This window comes from Hemibagrus wyckioides, linkage group LG06 (assembly GCF_019097595.1).
Source record: "Hemibagrus wyckioides isolate EC202008001 linkage group LG06, SWU_Hwy_1.0, whole genome shotgun sequence".
Classification (NCBI taxonomy): Eukaryota; Metazoa; Chordata; class Actinopteri; order Siluriformes; family Bagridae; genus Hemibagrus; species Hemibagrus wyckioides.
This window is the reverse complement of record NC_080715.1, coordinates 8892981-8914970: the sequence shown is the minus strand read 5'-3', so window position 1 is coordinate 8914970 and position 21990 is coordinate 8892981. Positions and strand designations below refer to the sequence as shown.

Sequence of the window (21990 nt, the reverse complement as noted above, 5' to 3'; positions counted from 1 at the left end):
TGTTTTGTGAAGCCTGTATTTACAGACACATATACAGCATGAGAGTTGTTTATAGTTTAGCATTTCGAACTGTGAAACATAATGAAAATGTGTGTGTGTGTGTGTGGGTGTGTGTGTGTGAAAGAGAGAGAGAGAGATAGAGAGATACAATCTGAATTGAGTAATGAAACTGAGAAGAGAAGGATCACCATGATAGCTGGTTCTTAGTAATTTGCTAAATTAAGTACACTTACAGATAAAATGTAAATTCAGTGTTGTCTTGGTTACATTAAAGGTGTTTTTTTGTAATATTCTCAAGGGATATTGACATTAACTAGTTTCAGCTAGTTGCTATGTTTGATAGAGGGAAGGGTTACAATATGATCATCATACTGAATAACACAGCAAAGTCCATTAGTGTTAAACAATCATTTATATCATGAAGTCTGCTTGTGATTTTGATTTCTCTTTATTCTTCGTCTGTAATGCTCTATGGTTTCAAAATAAGATTTATTGTAACACTTTCAGGGTTTTTTTGTTTGTTTGTATATCAATAAACTATTTTTTGGCACCTGTTCTTTTGTTTGCTTTGAAACCACAGTGACCTTGACCAGGCAGTTACTAAGGATGAATGAGTGAATGCTGTATACTCGCATTAAATGTAAAATACTCCAACAATTGTGTTGAGTCCTTGCAGGATCCCATCCTGATACACACCTCTTGTCTCAAGCAGATGCCCTCTGAACCTTTCTAAAAAGAAATGTTGAATATTGTACCTCTTATCCGTATATATCCGTAATAACATATCCATGTGGTTACAAGCCTGGGCTCTGTCTTACTTACATTAGAACTCTTTATCCCTGTGCTTTTTTCACACCCACACCACAGATGCTGGGCTTTTACGGGTTTTTTTTTTTGTGGGAGAACGCACACCACAACATGTCAATTATATTGACATTATGCACTATTTATAAGCAGATAGAAAATTAATTTACAATAATACAGAAAAATATAATTATCTTGTCACAATGGATTGTAAGATGTAGAACTACTGACAAGCTTCATAATTAGTGCACGAGATGTTTCAGGTCTGTGAAAGCAATGCAATGCAGATAACCACAGAAACTGTTCAAAACTGTCTTCGTGTAGCCATGCTGCTGTTCTCCACAGCCCACACAAAACCTTAATTCCTTCATTCATTTTCATCTGATTTCTGATTCTGAACGCTTATACAGTAAGGGAAAAAATTATTTGATCCTCTGCTGATTTTGTACGTTTGCCCACTGACAAAGAAATGATCAGTCTGTAATTTTAAGGGTAGGTGTATTTGAACAGTGAGAGACAGAATAACAACAAAAAAATCCAGAAAAACACATTTCAGAAAAGTTCTACATTGATTTGCATTTTAATGAGTGAAATAAGTATTTGATCCCCTATCAATCAGAAAGATTTCTGGCTCCCAGGTGTCTTTTATACAGGTAATGAGCTGAGATTACAGTAGGAGCACTCTCGGGGAGGGCTCTTAATCTCAGCTCATTAACTGTATGAAAGACACCTGTCCACAGAAGGAAGCAATCAATCAGATTCCAAACTCTCCATCATGGCCAAGACCAAAGAGCTGTCCATGGATGTCAGGGACAAGATTGTAGACCTACACAAGGCTGGAATGAGCTACAAGACCATCGCCAAGCAGCTTGGTGAGAAGGTGACAACAGTTGGTGCGATTATTCCCAAATGGAAGAAACACAAAAGGACTGTCAATCTTCCTCAGTCTGGGGCTCCATGCAAGATCTCACCTCATTTTCAGTTTCAATGATCATGAGAACGGCGAGGAATCAGCTCAGAATTACACTGGAGGATTTTGTCAATGATCTCAAGGCAGCTGGGACCATAGTTACCAAGAAAACAATTGGTAACACACTACGACTGAAATCCAGTAGCGCCCGCAAGGTCCCCCTGCTGAAGAAAGCACATGTACAGGCTCATCTGAAGTTTGCCAGTGAACATCTGAATGATTCAGAGGAGAACTGGGTGAAAGTGTTGTGGTCAAATGAGACCAAAATCCAGCTCTTTGGCATCAACTCAACTCGCTGTGTTTGGAGGAGGAGGAATGCTGCCTATGACCCCAAGTACACCATCCCCAGGTGAAAGGACAACTGCACCGTATAAAAGGGACGATGGACGAGGCCATGTACCGTTAAATCTTGGATGAGAACCTCCTTCCCTCAGCCAGGGCATTGAAAATGGGTCGTGGATGGATATTCCAGCCTGACAATGACCCAAAACACACGGTCAAGGCAACAAAGGAGTGGTTCAAAAAGAAGCACATTAAGGTCCTGTAGGGGCCTAGCCAGTCTCCAGACCTTAATCCCATAGAAAATCTGTGGAGGGAGCTGAAGGGTCAGCCACAAAACCTTAATGACTTGGAGAGGATCTGCAAAGAGGAGTGGGCCCAAATTCCTTGAGATGTGAGATGTGTGCAAACCTGGTGGCCAACTACAAGAAATGTCTGACGTCTGTGATTGCCAACAAGGGTTTGCCACCAAGTACTAAGTCATGTTTTACAAAGGGATCAAATACTTATTTCACTCAATAAAATGCAAATCAATGTAGAACTTTTTTGAAATGTGTTTTTCTGGATTTTTTTGTTGTTATTCTGTCTCTCACTGTTCAAATAAACCTACCATTAAAATTACAGACTGATCATTTCTTTGTCAGTGGGCAAACGTACAAAATCAGCAGGGGATCAAATCATTTTTCCCTCACTGTACTGTCAGAGCAGAATTATAGTTGCACAGTGTGATTGGCCTTTAATGTTTTTTCTTATCCGCAAGCCCACATGGCCACTTCCTCCAGAGATTCAATCTGATTGTAGAGCACTTACAGTATCTGTGCTAAATTTGTCTTAAGTGAGCCCACCAGATCAGAAAAAAGGGGGGGCCCTCTGTGGCTAGTGCACACGATGCCTGTGGTTTGTGTGTGATGCTTCTACATTTGGACATGGCAGCATGCAGTGGGTTGTGGCCTCGCAGAGCTAAGGTCTGCACTTTGAGCTTGGTTTACTTTTTTCATGGCTCTCTGGTTCACTTTCAAGTCCAAAACCATGTCAGTAGGTGGACTGTCTATGCTACACTGCTACACCTTAACAGGTCTGTTACATAAGCACAGAGATACAATGCAACTAGTTTACCTACAAGATGTTCAGACTTTACTAATTAAGTGTGATTTTCCTCATGATTTGCGAAAATTATTAGAATAGTTACATGCAGTAATCAGCCAAGTCAGGATGCTGTGCTGTCACATCATCATCAAAAGACTATTTCTGTATTGTATCTATAGACAACACAATTTAAAAATCTTTAAAAGGCCAAATACACAGACAGACAGACAGACGGATAAATAGATCTGACCCTGTGATGGGTAGCTACTATACATGAAATACTGGATACCATAGGGCAGGATGATGCCGGGCTTCTCCATTTATATCAGCCATTCATCAATACGTTTATTTGTATATCAGTAAACTAATTTTTGGCGACTGTTCTTTTGTTTGCTTTAAAAAAAAACAACGGTGACTTTGACCAGGAGCAACAGACTGTCAGTTAATGACAGTCGCCAGATTGGGCTAAAATAATCAGTGGCCAGCAATTTTGTGGCAAATAATTAGAATTAAATGTAACAGATTTATGCAAACAAGCATAAATGTAAGCACCTACAGTCTTTTCTTCTGTGTGATTTTTGAACTGTACTTAGACTGGAAACCAAGCAACCGTAAGCAGTACTGAAACAAAATTGAACAATGATGCATTAGAAATTGCTCAAAACAACCTGCCCTAGATGCTAGATGACTGACTATATAGTACCCTATAGCATAAGTCAAGTGCTATGGGTCAATAAGTCTCTTGACTTCAATTTGTTTCTCATTATCTCATTAATAATGTTGTTCATCCCCCAATAAAACTGATGTATGCTGTGTGCTGTTTATGCTGTTCAGTACATGTCAAAATCATTTCATCTTCCTCTTTGGTCACTGCCAGCTCATGTCCACGCGCTCCAATAGAGATCACTGAATCTTAAAATAGCTAGAAGAGTGTTCTTGTTATCCTGTTTTAGGGATTAAAAAAGAGACACACACACACACATACAGAACTATTGTATATATATATATATATATATATATATATATATATATATATATATATATATATATATATATGTATATATATAATCGCACACAAAACTTCACATTGTCTTGCATTGTTTTAGGAGATATGGCATTTGATATCCATTTTCATCTCTTCAAATGGTCTCAGTCATTTGAAAGTTTCATATTTATTATTTTCAGCTTCATTTTATATTCCTGTTTTTTTTTAATGATTATAATTGTAACTTGTTTGTAATCAAAACAAGCAGCACTGAGTCATAATGTGCTGGCCTTGTGGTTTAAGGGTCTATCCATCGTTTCCATACGTCAGCATAAAAAAAAAAAAAAAAGGCCAACCGTCAGCTCTACTGTTTGCATGCTACGTGCAAGCCTAGTGACATTTTCACCACACATTTTCTCTTCTCAACACTAATAAAACCTGTCGAGAGGGGCATATCTAACCGCATCCTGTGTGATAAGTCTCACAATGCGTACTGGCTGAAATTTGTGCACCACTTATCTGATCATTATGCACATAGCTGCACAAGCACACACATTGAATCAGGTAAAAACTCTGATCTGCTCTGATACACATATATGTCAAATAAGATTTACTCAAGTGAAAACAAGTACTGCTCCCTGCTTTACCCATTGTAGTTTTTTCTTTTTTAATGACTGATCTGAACACTGAAAAGCTGAACCTCTGAACCTAGTGTGAGATAGACAGATACACAATATTTATTTTACTGTAGCACGTTCAGCATCTGGGATTTCACTGTTTTTAACAACTTTAACAAATATAACATTTTTGCATACACGTCACTGCAGCTCTTAACCCTGGTCCTGCACTACTTTTGCATGGAAATGATCTGATTAGTTTAATCAGGCATGATAACCTAAACATTGTTGCAGACCAAGTACAGGTCTTCATGGCAACGTATACCCTAATGGCAGTTAAATGTACATTATTGTTGATACTAAACACTAAGATCTGCTCACATTAGGTAAACATTAAATGATTCATCATGTTGCAAAAATAATGTGTGAATCTGCTGTTTAATAATACACAGATGAAGTATAACATTATACCGACCCACTAAGGCATGGACTCCCTAAAGGTGTGCTGTGGTATCTGGCACCAAGATGTTAGCAGCAGATCCTTTAAGTCCTGTAAGTTGCAAGGTGGGGCCTCCATGGATCGGACTTGTTTGTCCAGCACATCCCACAGATGCTTGATTGGATCAAACCATTACTGGACCATTTTTGCTTTGTGGCACAAGAGGCCACAGCCATCAGGGAATACTGTTTCCATGAAAGGGTGTACATGGTCTGCAACAGTGCTTAGGTAGCTGGTACGTGTCAAAGTAACATCCACATGGATGGCAGGACCCAAGGTTTCCCAGCCGAACATTGCCCAAAGCATAACACTGCCTCCGCCGGCTTGCCTTCTTCCCACAGTGCATCGTGGTGCTGTGTGTTCCCCAGGTAAGCGACACACCCGGCCATCTACATGATGTAAAAGAAAACGTGATTCATCAGACCAGGCCACCTTCTTCCATTGCTCCAGTTCTAATGTTCACGTGCCAATTGTTGGCACTTTCGGCGGTGCACAGGGGTCAGCACGGGTACTCTGACTGGTCTGCAGCTATTCAGCCCCATACGCAACACACTATGATGCACTGTGTATTCTGACACCTTTCTATCAGAACCAGCATTAACTTCTTCAGCAATTTGAGCAACAGTTGCTCGTCTGTTGGATCGGATCACACGGGCCAGACTTCGCTCCCCACGTACATCAATGAGCCTTGGCTGCCCATGACCCTGTCACCGGTTCACCACTGTTCCTTCCTTGGACCACTTTTGATAGATACTGACCACTGCAGACCGGGAACACCCCACAAGAGCTGCAGTTTTGGAGATGCTCTGATCCAGTGGTCTAGCCATCACAATTTGTCAAACTCGCTGAAATCCTTACTCTTGTCCATTTTTCCTGCTTCTAACACATCAACTTTGAGGACAAATTGTTCACTTGCTGCCTAATATATCCCACCCACTAACAGGTGCCATGATGAGGAGATCATCAGTCTTATTCACTTCACCTATCAGTGGTCATAAAGTTATTTCAAATATGATGAAATATACAACATTTGTTTTGTAAGGGAGGCCTTCCTTACCTCAGAATCACCATGACAGCTAATTTCAGGTCATTTTTTGCAGTACATAGAGGATATATATATATATGTAGTATATAGACTTGTCTCAGGCTCACCCCAGTAGAATACAATGTGTGGGATTTTTTTTGGTCAAGTTTCTGTAGACCAGTTTCCAGAATAAAAATCCTACAGGTCTCAAGAAAAGGCGAGTAAATTATATAATGTGCCTTAGAAAATTTCAGTGATTGGTCATCTGCCATGTCAGTCAAATTGCCTCTTCCTACAAAAAGCAAACAAAAGAATTCACTAAACTGGTTTAATACCCACTCTCATTATGTAGCCATTGCTTTCATTCTTATTTCATATGGGAGTTGGGAATTAAACCAGAAACCCTGAGGAAATGAATACAAATATGATGCAAACGTGTGAAACTCCACAAAGACATTGAGCTCAAGACCGAACCATTGACTCTGGAGCTGTGATGCAGCAACACTACCTACAGCACCACCAAGCCACATTTTATCTTATATTTCATATGAGTATATGTAGTTTAATGTTACTGGTCAGACCCTCTCTGAAGCTAACTTTTTCAGCTAGTGATATCCATTTTTGTTCTCACTTTTAGTCAAATTACAAACAAGACATTTGTAAAATCTGCTGAATCTGCATTCAGCTCAAACAAAAAAAATATTCAAATATATTAAATCCACCCTCACCCCTCACCCAATGTAGTTATGTAGACTCATCTACTTTTCACGGTTTCGGTATAATGAACTATTGTACATTCTCAAGTCTCATTTCCTGCCTGTGAATTTAAGACTGTTTCTGATGCACATAGAGATCAATCTCTATGTTGGTTACAGTGTGTTATGAAAGTCATAAAATGTTTATCGCACGTTCAGAATCATTCGTAAACTTCGAAATGTCATTTCTTAAGCTTTGTACTTTACAAAAAATTATGTAACTTACGTTTTTCATTACAATGTAAAACAATTTGTACTTAGATGTTTTTTCCCCCAGAATATCTGAATAAGAGCTCATTTTGATACTGACGCAAATGCACTCATTATTTGGACACATCTGCTTTACCCTCTTGATGCTGGGAGAAACATCATGTACAGTGCAATTCCATAGACATTAACAGAAGCAGTATAGTATCTAAATTCAGAAAAAAACACATATTTCCAGACTGGAATATCAGTGTGCATCAGTACAATCAATATAACTTTAATAACCTTAATAGCAGTCATATAATTCTCTAGAGGAGTCTGTGGACATGCTTTAGAGTTCACTCTCTCTTTCTCTCTCTCTCTCTCTCTCTCTCTCTCTCTCTGTCACTCTCTCACACACACACACACACACAGACACACACACACACCATTTCTTTGTTTTTCACATTTCTAGCTGATATTCAGTGTAACTTCCTGAAAGCTCTTAACAATCTATTTTTTCCACTGAGTTAAGACTTAAAATATGACCCATATGACCATATGACTCACAGTACTCATGTTGTGACTGCTGGTCAGGATAATCGACTGAACAGACAAATGTTTCAGCAGCTTAGCTATTGCTATTGGTGTTACGTGAAGCATTATATCATAAGGTTTCATCAAAAACATACAAAATTCAAAACACATTACACACAAATCCAGAAAAGTGGCTGCATTACTGGTTTACATTTTAAGTCAGCGTGGGTTATATTTTCTCAGAATACCAAATTTGATGAACTGGAAAGCTCTTTTGTTCAATCCAGAACACTAAACATGAGATTTCATGTTTAACTTTTTTTTTAATAAATTGTTTTGCTCACTCTACCTATTTTAATTTCTCCTTCAAAGCCGTTTCACGTTCATTAAGCCAAAGACTCACTTCAGATCTCTTAGCAAACACATCTGTAACCAGGACTGAAAAAAATATCAGCCCAAATAGTGATAGTGATCAAATCTAGGGGATGTTTCTCCTCATGTAATCACCTGATACACTGATCACTGATGTCAATCTACAGCCTTGTTTAGAAAGAAATCAGCTCCATCCTTGCTTAATACAATTCTGTGCAATTATCACAGCCATCTGTGGTGCTGTTGTGCTCGGATTAATGAAAGTCTACAATACTTTAAGACGTTTGTAATATATTAATATAGTGCCATCAAACAGGGATAAACTGCAATATTTCCTTTAATCACATTACTTTCAGTAGCTCATTGCTAAAATGGAGAACAACTCTGATGTATGAACAAAGGCAGTCTTTAAGTATCTCGCCCTGATTCTATGGGAAATGAGGCAACTAGAGGCAGGCCTGGAACAACGCAAAACAAAGGCCCTTTATTGGCTACACACATTCACACACACAACCACTGAGCAGAGATACGTCATTTGGAGGTCATTTGTTGAAAAGACTTTCCTTAAGAAGCCAGGAGGAAAGTTTTTATGACGTCTTTTTACGTGTTCTGAACTTCTGCTGTACAAGGTTCAAAACTGATTCATATATGGTCATTGCGAATATATTTTCATCATCTTATAACGTCGACAACAGACTCGCTTCTGGACCAAATAAACAGTGTCGCATTGCATGTCATTAAAATTCGCTTATTTTAAAGTAACGTTCATTTGTAGTAGCAAAGCAACTCTACAGATACTATGGCAATTAAATCAAGCTAAAGTGGATAACAATTAACAAATAGACCACAACAATATCTCACTTTCTCACTGGGGCATGCTTAAGGTGCTCCAAACCATCTCCTTGGTTGTGTCTTTGCCTCACTTCATTACTGCAGCTTCAAAATATAATAACAACAACAACAATATATGTCTAAAGGAACCTTGTCATACAAATCCAATCTCTTGTACATCTTACCTTCTGTAGTAAAAAATGTACCCTAACCCAGCTGCCACATGCTGCTCAGATCTTCCTTCGCAAAAAAATAGCTAGTTTTTTTTCTTCATTGTGACTAACTAGCCAACATTTGCTAAACGTTGGTTTCAATCTTCATTAGTTTTGTGATATTACTTTTAAAAACTGCCATAGCATAATAAAAATAAATGTTAGCTTGTTTCTGACTGGCTTAGTATGATTGTCATTGAGGAAGCTACTAACTAGCTAACCTGGTACCGACCGTTAAAGCTAACTTATGCTAACCATATTGTTAGCTTGACATGCTATTATTTATTTATTTATTTATTTATTTATTTATTTATTTTACTAGTGCATAGTTATTTAATACAATGCTTATTCAGTCACTTCTGCTATGATTAGTTAATATTTACTTTTGCAATGGCAAGTACTGCCGGGTTAGCTAATGTTTAGCTAATGTTAGCTAGTTATCATCAGGGGACAATTAAGCTAGCTTAGATGGTAACACGGTTTAGCTACAGCAGGTTAAAGGCTGAAAAATAGCTAACACTTCGCAAATTCATAAACATAACTTAAACTTAGTTGACCATACCTTTTCTCTGTGTTTAACTAGATGGATAGTAATTCTGTAACATGGTCCTGATAAGAGTAGCATATCTCATGTGTTTTAAGCAGCAATGATTGAGCAAGGATAATCTGCCCGATCTGCATAACACATTATTTTGGAGTGCGACGCAGATGTGGCAAAGCATCAAACATCAACCATCAAAATATTTGGAAAGTACACAGGAACAGCAAGGTGAACATTAACATTAAACAGACACAGACACCCAAATCCCCTCCTTGCTGTATGAACGCCGTCAGATGTAACTCCATACATTTATTAATAAAATTTTCTGCAGGTCAAGTGTGTAATCCTACCCACCAACCACAAGGCCACGTCCCCACTTCCACATTTGTTTGGAAGAGATATTCAGGTCTGCTTTTTGCATATTTTAATGCAACACACACACACAAGTTTAAATACTCATCAGGTAAATGTACAGCTATAATTTTATCACTCATGTAAGTACAATTCACAAAAATGAGACATTCCCCTCAGGTCATGATAATTTTAATTTTAGTTACTGATAGCAAATTAATGCCTCTTTCACCAGTGAACCAAGAAACATACAGTATGAAAGCACTAGGCAAGGTTAACTAACAACCATGAAGTTAGCTAGCATAATAATAGTTTTAAATAAAAGTTATTTATAATTTCTTTTTATTATACATACATATAACTGAGAGACTGAGAGACCAGAGTAATAAGTTTTACATCTGTTTAGACTTTTTTTGTTAGATGTATATATATATATATATATATATATATATATATATATATATATATATATATATATATATATATATATATGATTATTAAGAAAGGTAATGACATTTAAAAATGTGCTGAGCAGAAAAAATAAAGGTTTCTGATAAGAAGTAAAGGTCAAGTATTAGGTGAAACAAAAGTTGTAAAGAAAAGTAGAGGAAAGTATGTAGTAATGGTCTTTAGTACAGCAACAAAAAAAAAAAACAACTGAATGTTTATACAACATACACTAAATGGATAGAAAGGAATCAATATGATATTTAAATATGTTTATCTTTCCTAAATAAATATATCTTTCTCAAACCATATTTAAGTACCAATATAACCTTTAGACATGTATGGTTTATGTAATGACTTTACACAAACAACAATATGTCCTCAAACCTTCCAGACTGAAACTACACAGTATACAAGATTTATAAAAATTAAAATTTTGTTTTTATTACACTTTCTCGTCCTATACTATATGCTGTAAAGCATAAGTGACCACTCAAAATTCTTTTGGAGCTTACATAAAATTTATTTTCACAATAAGTGAAATTTTATTTTCTATAATTCTATTTTTTCTTTTATTCCCTGCTTAACGCAGGTTTTAAGCTTATGATTTTGTCTGAAAATTGTATTTAAACAACATTTCAAAAGTACCTGATACAAGCCCTTCATACACTAACAAGAAAGAGATATTTCAAAAAAAAAGGGGAGAGAGAGAGAGAGAGAGAGAGAGAGAGTGAGTGACTGACTAAAGTGATATACTGGAAGTTGTGCTCTTTGGAAAATGCCTCCATGTGACTGCAGTGGTTTGGGGTGCAGGAAGTTGACTCTGACATTTGTAGGAGCAGCAGTATGAGAAATGTAAAAAAAAAAAAAAAGTAATGAAGGAGCATACAAGAAGCTCATCATAGTGCTGAGGGCAGCAGAAGGAGCAGAGCTTAAGGGAGTAGAAGAACAAAGTATCACGAGAACACTATTTTGAAATACTGCGTGTTGATCTTGTACTTGTTGAGCTTCTTTAAGATACAAGAGGAAAGAAAGAGAGAGGCAAGACGGAGAGTGAAAGACATTTCTTTGAGGTGGTTGCTCTTCTGACATCACAGAAGGCACTTTGAAGTGAATCAGAAACTTTTTCTAAGGAGGGAAACAGACAGAAAACAAAGGACAAAAGATAGCAATAGAGCAGAAGAAGACGTGTTTCACGGCGGGGAGATCCATTTTGGAGCCATGGAACTAAAACTGGTCCTGATAGCCATCTTCATCTCCCCTATCTGTCTTACAAGAAGTCTTGCATCAGGTTTGCTTGTTACATTTTCTTATTACTTGTTCTGGCTTGATTTGTGTTCTTTTGTGGATTACATTACCATTACGCGCAGACGTCCAAGGTGTATGTTGACATATGTCCCAGGGTTTTGTTATAACGTTATAAAATATATAGCGCAGTTCAATAAAGAGAGAGAGAAGTCGATTAGTTAGCTCAACAACAAACAAAGATTGAATAAAGGTTCTCTGCAGAAACCCTTAAACCCATCTATATCCTGTAGAGTGTTTCTTTTTTTTAAAAAAAAAAAGGCTTCCCCGTAAGGTAGGAGAAAACCTCTAAGGTTTAGAAAGGGTTAGAAACTATTACACCTCTCTTTTCTTATTATGAAGAAAAATTGTGATTATTTTTACTGAACAGCATTATTTCAAGCTTGTTACACTGAGAGGGATTTGTGTTTGCTGTACTGATTAGTGTAATTGGAGCTAAACTAAACTAAACTAAACAAAAACTATCCCTTCTTCCAGTGATCTCATTCTAAAAGATTTTTTTGGGAGTGAATTGACAAACACAGAAATGATTCAGAGAGGCTTCTAATCAGGGCACCTGGTGGCCTCATTTAACCCACAGTGGAAGGAAAGTTCTGTGTCTACGCTGTGAGGAGGATGGCATGAGTTGCATTATTTCTGCAGTGGCACAAATAGTTTTCTCACCACTGTCTACATAGATATGTCAGTGCACGTGTGTTTGTTTCCTTTTTAACATCATCTACCATGAAGCAGCTGTCTTCCTCTGTGGGGGGATTCTCAGGGGAAACTCGCACGTTTTTTTGGTTGTTGTTGTTGTGGGTGTTTTTTTTTTTTTTTTTGTTTTTTTTTGAGAACACCATTGCATGTAGAACTGAAGAGTATGCAACGCTGGAGCAAGACGACTCTTGATTCTTACAGCTGTCAACCTTGCCTGTTATTGTGATGCTCGGTTGATTTTTCTTGTGTTTTAAGCCTGCACTTGCTTTTCTAGCTAACAATATGATTGTCACAAATAACAAAACATACTAAAAGTTTGAAATAATGATCTGCGGCTAACATTAACATGATGAATAACAACATTTACTAATATTTCCTGTAGCAAAAACTGACATCACATTAAAGTTATAATGCATTAGCATGTTAAGTTGTTCTCACATTAACTGATACTAACGCTATATGGACTCGTAACCCTCAGGAACAGCGTCTCTTTCTGCTAACAAAAGACAGCTCCGCTCTGCTTCAACCAAAGAAAAGCTTACAGGTAAAAAAAAAAATCCATCACTTCTAATCAATTGCTGCTGAATGAGCATCGCCAAAAAAAGATTAAAACCAACTGGACAAAAAAACCTTCTTACAAATAAGCACCTTTATTCATTCCTTCTTCCTAACAATTTGTGCAAATTTATTTCTTTATTTATTTACGTACTTACTTACTTACTTACTTACTTACTTACTTACTATATGTATAGTGACCATGCATGTTAGAAAGTTAAAATTGATCACTTTAATCAGTGATTTACAGAAACACACATCAGAATTATTTATTATGCAGCAATTTCTCACTGGTTTCGTGTCAAACCAGATATACTATGTGCTATAGTTGGAATAAGGGGAAGTCACATGTACCCAGTTATAAATTGCAGAAATGGATAAGACTAGTCTGGGCCAGACCGGAAAGATAAATGTCCAAGTGTGTCAACATGATGAGAAGTTTTGTTTCCCTTCTGTAGAAACATGCTTATTTTCCCAACTAGAAAAAAAATGCCTAAAGAGCTTCATTACTGGTGTCTAGCAGACGAATAGTCGTCTAATCGAAATGCAGGTACATTTTTGCGTCCTTTTAGACTAAATGTCTAAAATCATGTGTGTTAAATGTGTCTTCCAGTTTACAGGAATGAGTTTGTTGAACTCGGCACCACAGTCACCTTAAAGTGCAGCAACACAAAGATCGCATGGAATGACATGATTTTCGTCATCTGGAAAATTCCAATGCGAGACACATACTGTATAATTGCTGTTGCTAAAAATGATTCAGACCATGACACCTGCCATGATGGGAAAAAGCAGAACCACACAGCCGATGGAACATACCACCTGATCATACCAAAGTTTTCTGTTCAAGATGAAGGAAATTACACCTGTGACACGTCGTACCAAGCAGGTGGTTCAGTAGAAATAATCAGAGTGTCTGCCTGGGGTAAGTGTATGCTCTCTGTACAGTTAACAAAGACAACACAATGTTGTGATGGTCTCACATTCCCAAGTTTCTGTTTTAAAAGTTTGAGATTTATATTTGGTTCTTCTGGAATCAATAAAGTATCTAAAAGTACTTGAAGTAAGAGTAGTAAGAGTGGCTTACTACAGAATGGATGTTTATTAATTGTATAAAAAGCACTTGAGTCAGTTGATTGCTAATATCTATATGTACCTGTAACATCTCCTTTAATAATGCAAAGTATATTTAAAAAGAAAATCTATTGATTGTCAATAGACCAGGTTTAAGAAGTATTAAGAACACCCCTGATGTGGGACGCCATCTTGTACTCACACCATTCACACTAAAAGGCAAACAAGTGACTCAGGTTACTTATAGTTTGTCTATTGTGAGCCGTGTAATTAACAGATTAGCAAAACTGTACTTGAATTAGTGTCACACATAAAAAAGAGAATAAACAGCCACCTGTCACTTTGTCGTTTATATGTACAGTATGAGTAGGACCAGTCTCTAAAGAACCTGAATTAATGCTAACAAAGTGCTTATAAAGATCTAAACTGGAATTATTATGGTCAGTTGTGTCAGCAGTACCGTGCTCATTTGACAGATTTCAGATTCAGATTTATTCAAAGAATGCATATCACTATGTTATATATATATCAAATGACTGATGTGCACACCATTTAAAACTGATCTTATTGAAATGTCTCCCCTAGCCCGTCCACACCTAACTGGCTGGCTGGAAAATGAAGGAGGTCACACTGTGGCTGTGTGTGAAGCTACAGGCAAACCAGCAGCCTCCATTTACTGGGAAACACCATGGAACTCATCCTCCTCTATTACACAGACTTCTAAGAATACAGGGCAGCTTTCCACAGTGATTAGCCGCTTATGCCTTCCTCAAAACACTTCATATAAAAACCTCATTTGTGTAGCCACTGCTAATGACGCCATGCACACCGTGACACGATTTAGCAACTTCACCTTCACCTTCATAGGTAAGTGATCCAGATTCTACAGGTTACGTTACTTAAAAGAACATCGTTATTGTTTAATCAAACTGAAATGCAGTAAACTGATACGGTGAGGTAAACAGCATGTCATTTTAGAAGGTTGAAATGAAACAACAATTATAATAAATAAATAGCACAAATTCCTTTCAAGTTGAAAATCTCAAATCTGTAACACTTCAGAGTAACAGTACATAAATAATCCTGCACTAATACCTGAATTAATACTGACTTACAGTAAATATGAGCACATGATGAGTCAAAGCATGTACTAATCATGCAATAATGAAGAGTTTACCTTAACTTCAATGTGAGTCATGAATTAATGCTTGAAAAACGGCCACCTTAAGAACATATCAGTACATGTTTGTTAGGTAATGTATTCATTAACAAATTGGGTAAAACAGAATGATCTGAATTAAATGTGCATCATGTCTAACTGTAGATTTTGCCATATGAAGTTGGCACTGGATTACTTTCATAATCTACACTGATCCTTCTTATCCGAGACAGAAAGACACGTTAATAAAAACCTCAATCATTACATCTATCTATCCATTTCTCTTCCAATCCCATTGTAGTACTAGTGCTCTCGATGAGGCACTTTGGCACTAGGATGCGGGGCTCTGCTTCTTTACCAACATATTAATTAATACACTAACTAAAAACATGTACTAACATGTTCATAAGGAAGTCGTTACTCATGCACCAATTCATAAGACCCACATCGTAGTCAAGGTGAACTCTTTATTAGTGGATGACTGATGCATGCCTTAACTCATCATGAGTTCATTTTTAAGTTAGTATTAATTCAGGTCACAGTGCAGGATTATTCACATACTGATAGTGTAAAGTGTTACTCCTATATCTACTATGAAAATACAGCACAGTGTATAAGAACTGCAAAAGATGTCTGGGTCCCAGAGCTGGGATTTAGGAATGTAGGCAAACATCAACTAAGTAAGTAAGAATACACTGTCAATTATTGGGAAATAATCAATGACATGATGCACAGAGTTACTTTTACCACTATTATATATTATTTTCCTATCACAGCACATCCCATGGTGTTCTCTGATAACTCAGCAATTTGCCAATGATTACAATGTTTAATCAAATAAAAATGTTATGTCATACTGTTTATCCATTTATTATAATGATAATAATAATAATAATAATAATAATAATAAGAAGAAGAAGAAGAAGAAGAAGAAGAAGAAGAAGAAAAAATAGTGGTTCATAAACTTTTAAAGAACTTTAAGTGCATGCATAAATACGTATAAATTTATTATGTAGCAAGTGTGTAAACAATTCAAACTGTCTGACACCCAAAATGTACAGAAAAAAAATCCCAGAAACCTCTAAGTGTTAACAGTTCCTGTTATTATATACATTACAGCAGCTATAAACAGACTTCCCTCAACATCCTCTCTTTTTCTTTCTCTGAGGAGCCTACGGAGACATAAAATACAGAATGACATATTAGCAAAATTCTTCCTCATATTGTCTCTGGGGGTTTTTGCTCACCAGCATCCCCTCTGGCTTGATCATTAGGAATACAATATATATAAATATAAATTTAATAATTAATTTTCTGAATTTTTATATTCCTTTAAAGCTGCTGTGCAAAAATGTGGATTGTGGAATACAAATAAAATTCAACTGACAAACTTAAATGCCACTGCTGCTAGTGTCGAATCATACAATCTTTGTCTACAGTCCTTTAAAACCACAGTCAGTCAATACAACACCCACAGTTTCTTTCTGATATGTGGATTATACAGTAGAGTGACATATATTTAATTAGCTCTTCAACAGACCAGTGAACCCTAATGACTTTTAATGACATAGACCTTAATGCCATGTCATAGACCTATAGATGAACAGAGTATTGTATAATATTTTGTTATGCTGTCTTTTTCAGATACACAGAACAATTTGGCCTTAATTCTCGGTGTAGTCTTGCCCACCATCGTCACTGTATTTCTTTTATTTGTACTTTACTTGAAGTGCAAAAATCACATGCCATTAAGGTAAGCTAATTTTGATGAACACATTTGTTTGAGTTCTCTAAATCAATGAGATGTTTTATTTTGATTCTTCAAACAGCTGAACCCATGATTGAGGTGGTATTCGGCATTCCTAAATCATAAAAATTTTATCTAAGGAAGCTGATTAACATTTACCCGATTTCAAGCAATGATCTAATTTTTTTTTTTTACAGTTTCTTTGCTTTGCAGGTTGTATTTTGCTAGAAGAGAGTATTTTGCTAGAAGAGAATTTTGCTTTGCAGGTTGTATTCCTAAATGAATAACATGTTTAAAAAGCAAAAATATTAAAATTATAAAGATAAAATAAAAACAAAAAGGTTTATTTATTTAGCTAGCAAATGCATAAAATATTGTTGAATAGCATCCAGGTTAATACCATAAAGTACTTATAGTGTGTTTTCATAGTTGATAGTTTCCAGTTTATAATTTGGAGTTTACAAGGTGCCCTCATCAGTCAAAATGAAATGAAAGAAAACAAATAAGAGAATGCATGTTTCTTCTCTCATGATCTTTAGGAAATTCAGATGATGTAACTTCTTGTTACTTGACATGTTCAGATCTTCACATGGGAAAATATCTTAAGTATGGGCATATATATATAGAGAATATACTGTATATAGAGAGAGTATTAAATATATACTTTAATGAAGAAATATATAGAACATTAGGTTATAATAAATAACATATACTAGTACTCAACCTATTTTAGTTGCTTGTACATATTCAAAGCTTTCCCTGTTCTCCTGAAGGACAATTTTGCTTCTTTCTAGAAACCAACACATAAAACTTGAAACATTTGCCGTCTCTAAGAATATTTAAAGTATAAAATGTATTCAATTCGATATCTTCTTTATTGTCTTTATTGTATTGAATGCTTTGGAGATATTTTCCCTTGCTGTCATTTTACCGTATGCTTCAAGGATGAAATGTTGAATAGGTACAAGCAATAATGAAAAAATGTGATGTTTGAAGTATTTTTATAATTAGATTTCAAAGCAAAAATGCTGCTTTATACGTTACGTAGACATTTTATTAATGTTTTAAGTTATTTATTTGAAATGTAGACATAGGTGATTCTAAATAGAGTCTTTTCGTAATTAGAGTTGGAATAAAATGTAATGCAATATGTGTTACACAACTAGCACACTTGTTTAACCAACCATTTATTACACATAACTGCAAGATTCTCTGTAACTTCTAAGCACTCTTTCAAATGTATTCTCTTCTAGTTTCTTGTAAAACATTCGACAGCTTTAGTTTTAAACAGTGACACACTCTTATTTTGACATTTCCCTTCTGGAAATCACACAAACAGCTGCTGAAGCGACATGTTTTTTGTTTAACACATTGTGGCCATGATTTAATAAATGAAAGCTATGGCTTGGGTTCCTCAAGAGCTATTCAGTGGCCACGTACTTTTATTCTATTTTAAGATGCGTGAATTAGAGACAAATTAATCCAGTTAGACCAGTCAGTAACAGAAGACATGGAGAGGATTGATAATATTACCTAGAATGACACACACCGGCATTACTTAGAATGACACCCATTAGCATTGTGACATGGATATTGCTCAGTTTTACAGTTACAGTTTCCAAGTTCTCGTAAAATAATCACCATGCTGTTTTAACAGTAACCGTAACAAATAAATAACATACAGTATTTTGTAGCTATGACTTTATCCAAAATTGAACCAAATTTGATATTAGTTTGTGCCATTTATATATTAAATCGGGACCACACACTATTAAGTTATAACCTCCACATCATCTCAGAAGAAATGCTGTAATTGGTGCGAGCATAAGAATGAATCAGAAAGATAAATGAAAAAGAGGCATTGTTACTACATAAGTGACGAGCTGGAGCAGGAAGTAAACTCTTACAGCGTGTATGTGAAATAAATGACCTTCAATCTTTAGAAAGCATCAGTCTGGTTTGCCTCTGAGAATAAACTAATGGATTAGTATACTGTGTGAATATAGTTTCAAGTACAGTTAAGGGCAGGTATAGTTAGAAATATTGAGGCAAACACTGCGAATAATATTGATGTATTGATCGGTACACATATTAATGCTTGTCCCTTACAGTATTCAAGTGATTATTTAGCTTTCCTTTGCGTTTGTGTTAAAACCAGTCCTTTAATCTGAACCTTTTTATCCAGTCAGTATTTATTTCACTATTCAAAATGTATTCATCGAACTTATGACCTTATTCTTTGAATTGCAGCATTTTTAGGAAGATTTGCTGCAAACTGGACAAGCCTGCAACCAATGAAGAGAAACCTCAACAGGTAAAATGTATTCCTTCCTCTTTTACACGATTATTAATTGTTAATAATGATAACAAAACACTTTAGTGTATGCAGTAAAACTTATCAGTGTTGGTGATGATTGTTTTCAGCCCTGTGATCCTGAAGAATTGGAGCCCTATGCCAGTTACGTGCAAAGAGTAAACTCCATCTACAACTCTTCTGCTGATCTGTTCAAAGCGTGAATCACTCTAGACTTACGTGAATGCACAAAGACATTTCTGATAAAATGCAGATCTCGGATGTGCCTACGGATGTGCGAACCGTCATGAGGTTTGCACCGGGTAAATGCAGATTCATCGGTGCACACCCACTCTTCTGGACGAAATTACACACGAGTCCTAATACTGCTGTTAATGAGAGATGATGAAACCCTTTCAAAAGAACATTCTCCAACGTGCAGACTCTGATGAGAGAAATACAAACCAGAGTGAGTCAAAATGAAAGAAGGAGTGGAAAACAGAAGGATTGTCTCATAATATGGAAACTTTAAACTTTCAATTCACAATATAATTCATAATACAGTTTACGTATTATATATATTCATAACTGCAACAATAGAAGTGGAGTATCAGTAGATTTTCTTCAAGTGAGACATTTGATGTGTTCTTTTTTGTTGTTATGTGAGCTGGTGCAATATTACAAAAGACACGAAGCCTAACTGGTACTGTTGTTTTAATCGCGAAATCTTTTCAACCACAGCCTTTGCAAGTCCCAACCAAAAGCCTGTCTCAGAGGTGCCAGGGGCAGCTGTAGCATTCTATAGTTTGCTTGCTAAAGTGGTACAGGAGTTGAAATGAAATGACATGTGAAAGATGCTCGTTTACTTTTTGAATTAGTTACTTTCAATTTCGTGTCATTATCTTGCTGAATTCTGACATGTGAATTCATGAGCTCAGGCTTGTCAGCCAATAGAAAACAAGTGGGCGGAACCATGGGCTCTTTTGAGACATATTTGAGAAAAGTTGCTTGGTAAACCTCTAAAAAACCCCTAACAACTCGTGCAATGACGTCCTGATGGGTTTTTGTAGTAAAAAAAAAAAATCCTGTTTTGTTTTTTTCTCTCTCTGTCTGTTATGCTGCAAAAAAGAACAATACATATGTTCAATATTGGCAACTATAGCTAACGTCTAGAAATGTTTTTATATATATATATATTTCTATCTGGTTTCTTGTAAACGTATAATAGGAAATTATAGATCAATTTGACCATGTTTCAGATATTTTCACTTGTGATTTTTTGCACTGTAGGATTTTCTTGCTAGCCATGTTGGCACCTCTGCTTAAGAATCCAAAGAACTTTGAAGGAATAGTGAAGGATTTTCCACTAATTCAGTTATGGCCACTGTAAAAAAGCCTGGTACTGTAACATTGTGGGTTTTTCCCCTTTGTTTTACATTCATTTAATATACTGTAAATGCAATACTTAGTCCAGTTAATATTTAATATTTGCCAAATCTTGTACAGTCCTAATAATGTAGCGGTGTAATTATTATTTAAATGTAGCATATTATTCAAGGACATGTCCTGTACACAGTCAAAATTTACCACTCTGACTAATTATCCGAATGACCCGTTTTCATCAAGTTCTATTAAAAAGGATTTTTTTCCACTGATGGTTAATTAAAGAATGAAACATTGTATTTCTATCTATCTATCTATCTATCTATCTATCTATCTATCTATCTATCTATCTATCTATCTATCTATCTATCTATCTAATTATCTATCTATCTATCTATCTATCTATCTATCTATCTATCTATCTATCTATCTATCTATCTATCTGTCCGTCTGTCTGTCTGTCTATAATAAGTAAATAAGTGTAAATAAATAAGTGTGAAATTTAATCCAATTTTCAATTTTATTTCTGTAGCATTTTTCACAATGGACATTGTTTCAAAGCAGCTCTACAGAATAGAATAAAAAATACAATGTTTAGAAAGCCAGCAAGCCAAAGGTGATGGTGGTGAACCTCATCCTCATCTGAGTGACACAAGATTATAAATCATGTCCTTTCTTCAGCTCTATATAGTCATTTGTGCAACCAAAAGCTCCTGAGCAACTTACAGTATACATCAGCATGATTTCTGAGGCCATTATAGATTATAGTAGTATAAATTTGGTGCCATGGTCTCCAAGTGTTTCTATCCACACCAGTCCCATGGGTCTCAAGGCTGTCCACACAGAGCCATCCCAGGCCAAAAGAAATTGTCTGTCTTTAGGACTCCCCCATGCCAGAAAAATGTAACTGACTGTTGACATTGGAGACTCCTTTATTAAATGGTATATAAATACCTCCTTGCAGAAATGGAAGTGTTAGCTCAGTTGTATAAAATGAGATGCCAATTTCTCTGGATAAGGGGGTCTGCCAAATGCCATGAATCTGAACGTAGCTTCACCATATCACTGTTTATTATTACGCCCAATTATTGTTATGTCTACAGTTTTCTGTACCTGCGAATTAATTGTTACTTCGAAATGAAGAGGGCATTAATAAAACCGTCAGTTAGATTACAAGAGGAACATTAATCAGCACCTCCTAACCCATCAGTATCCTGAATTCAACAGCACTGTGGAATATAGTCTACTGGCTCATTATTAACAGTATGACAATTGTACCAGT

At 36.1% G+C, this 21990-nt stretch overlaps 1 protein-coding gene across 2 annotated transcripts; it reads left to right on the top strand.

The window, feature by feature from the left end:
- Positions 1–11306: 11306 nt before the first annotated feature.
- Positions 11307–21147, top strand: LOC131353823 (cell surface glycoprotein CD200 receptor 1-A-like). 2 transcript variants are annotated; one of them, XM_058390896.1, is made up of 7 exons: positions 11307–11787; positions 12976–13041; positions 13666–13977; positions 14712–14993; positions 16930–17038; positions 19283–19346; positions 19457–21147. In XM_058390896.1, the coding sequence occupies exons 1-7, from the start codon at positions 11718–11720 to the stop codon at positions 19547–19549; spliced, it is 996 nt and encodes a 331-aa protein (XP_058246879.1). In that variant the 5' UTR covers positions 11307–11717; the 3' UTR covers positions 19550–21147. The 2 variants fall into 2 exon arrangements, with proteins under 2 accessions (XP_058246879.1, XP_058246881.1); XM_058390898.1 differs by lacking the exon at positions 12976–13041 and having other exon boundaries at positions 11309–11787; positions 19457–21146.
- The last annotated feature ends 843 nt before the right edge of the window (positions 21148–21990 follow it).

Bases quoted from the DNA above. Each gene is read 5' to 3' on its own strand.
- LOC131353823 (XM_058390896.1), top strand. From the start codon at position 11,718: ATGGAACTAAAACTGGTCCTGATAGCCATCTTCATCTCCCCTATCTGT. The intron at 13,042-13,665 runs GTAAAAAAAAAA...TGTGTCTTCCAG, and splicing joins AACCAAAGAAAAGCTTACAG to TTTACAGGAATGAGTTTGTT. The intron at 17,039-19,282 runs GTAAGCTAATTT...TTTGAATTGCAG, and splicing joins AAAAATCACATGCCATTAAG to CATTTTTAGGAAGATTTGCT.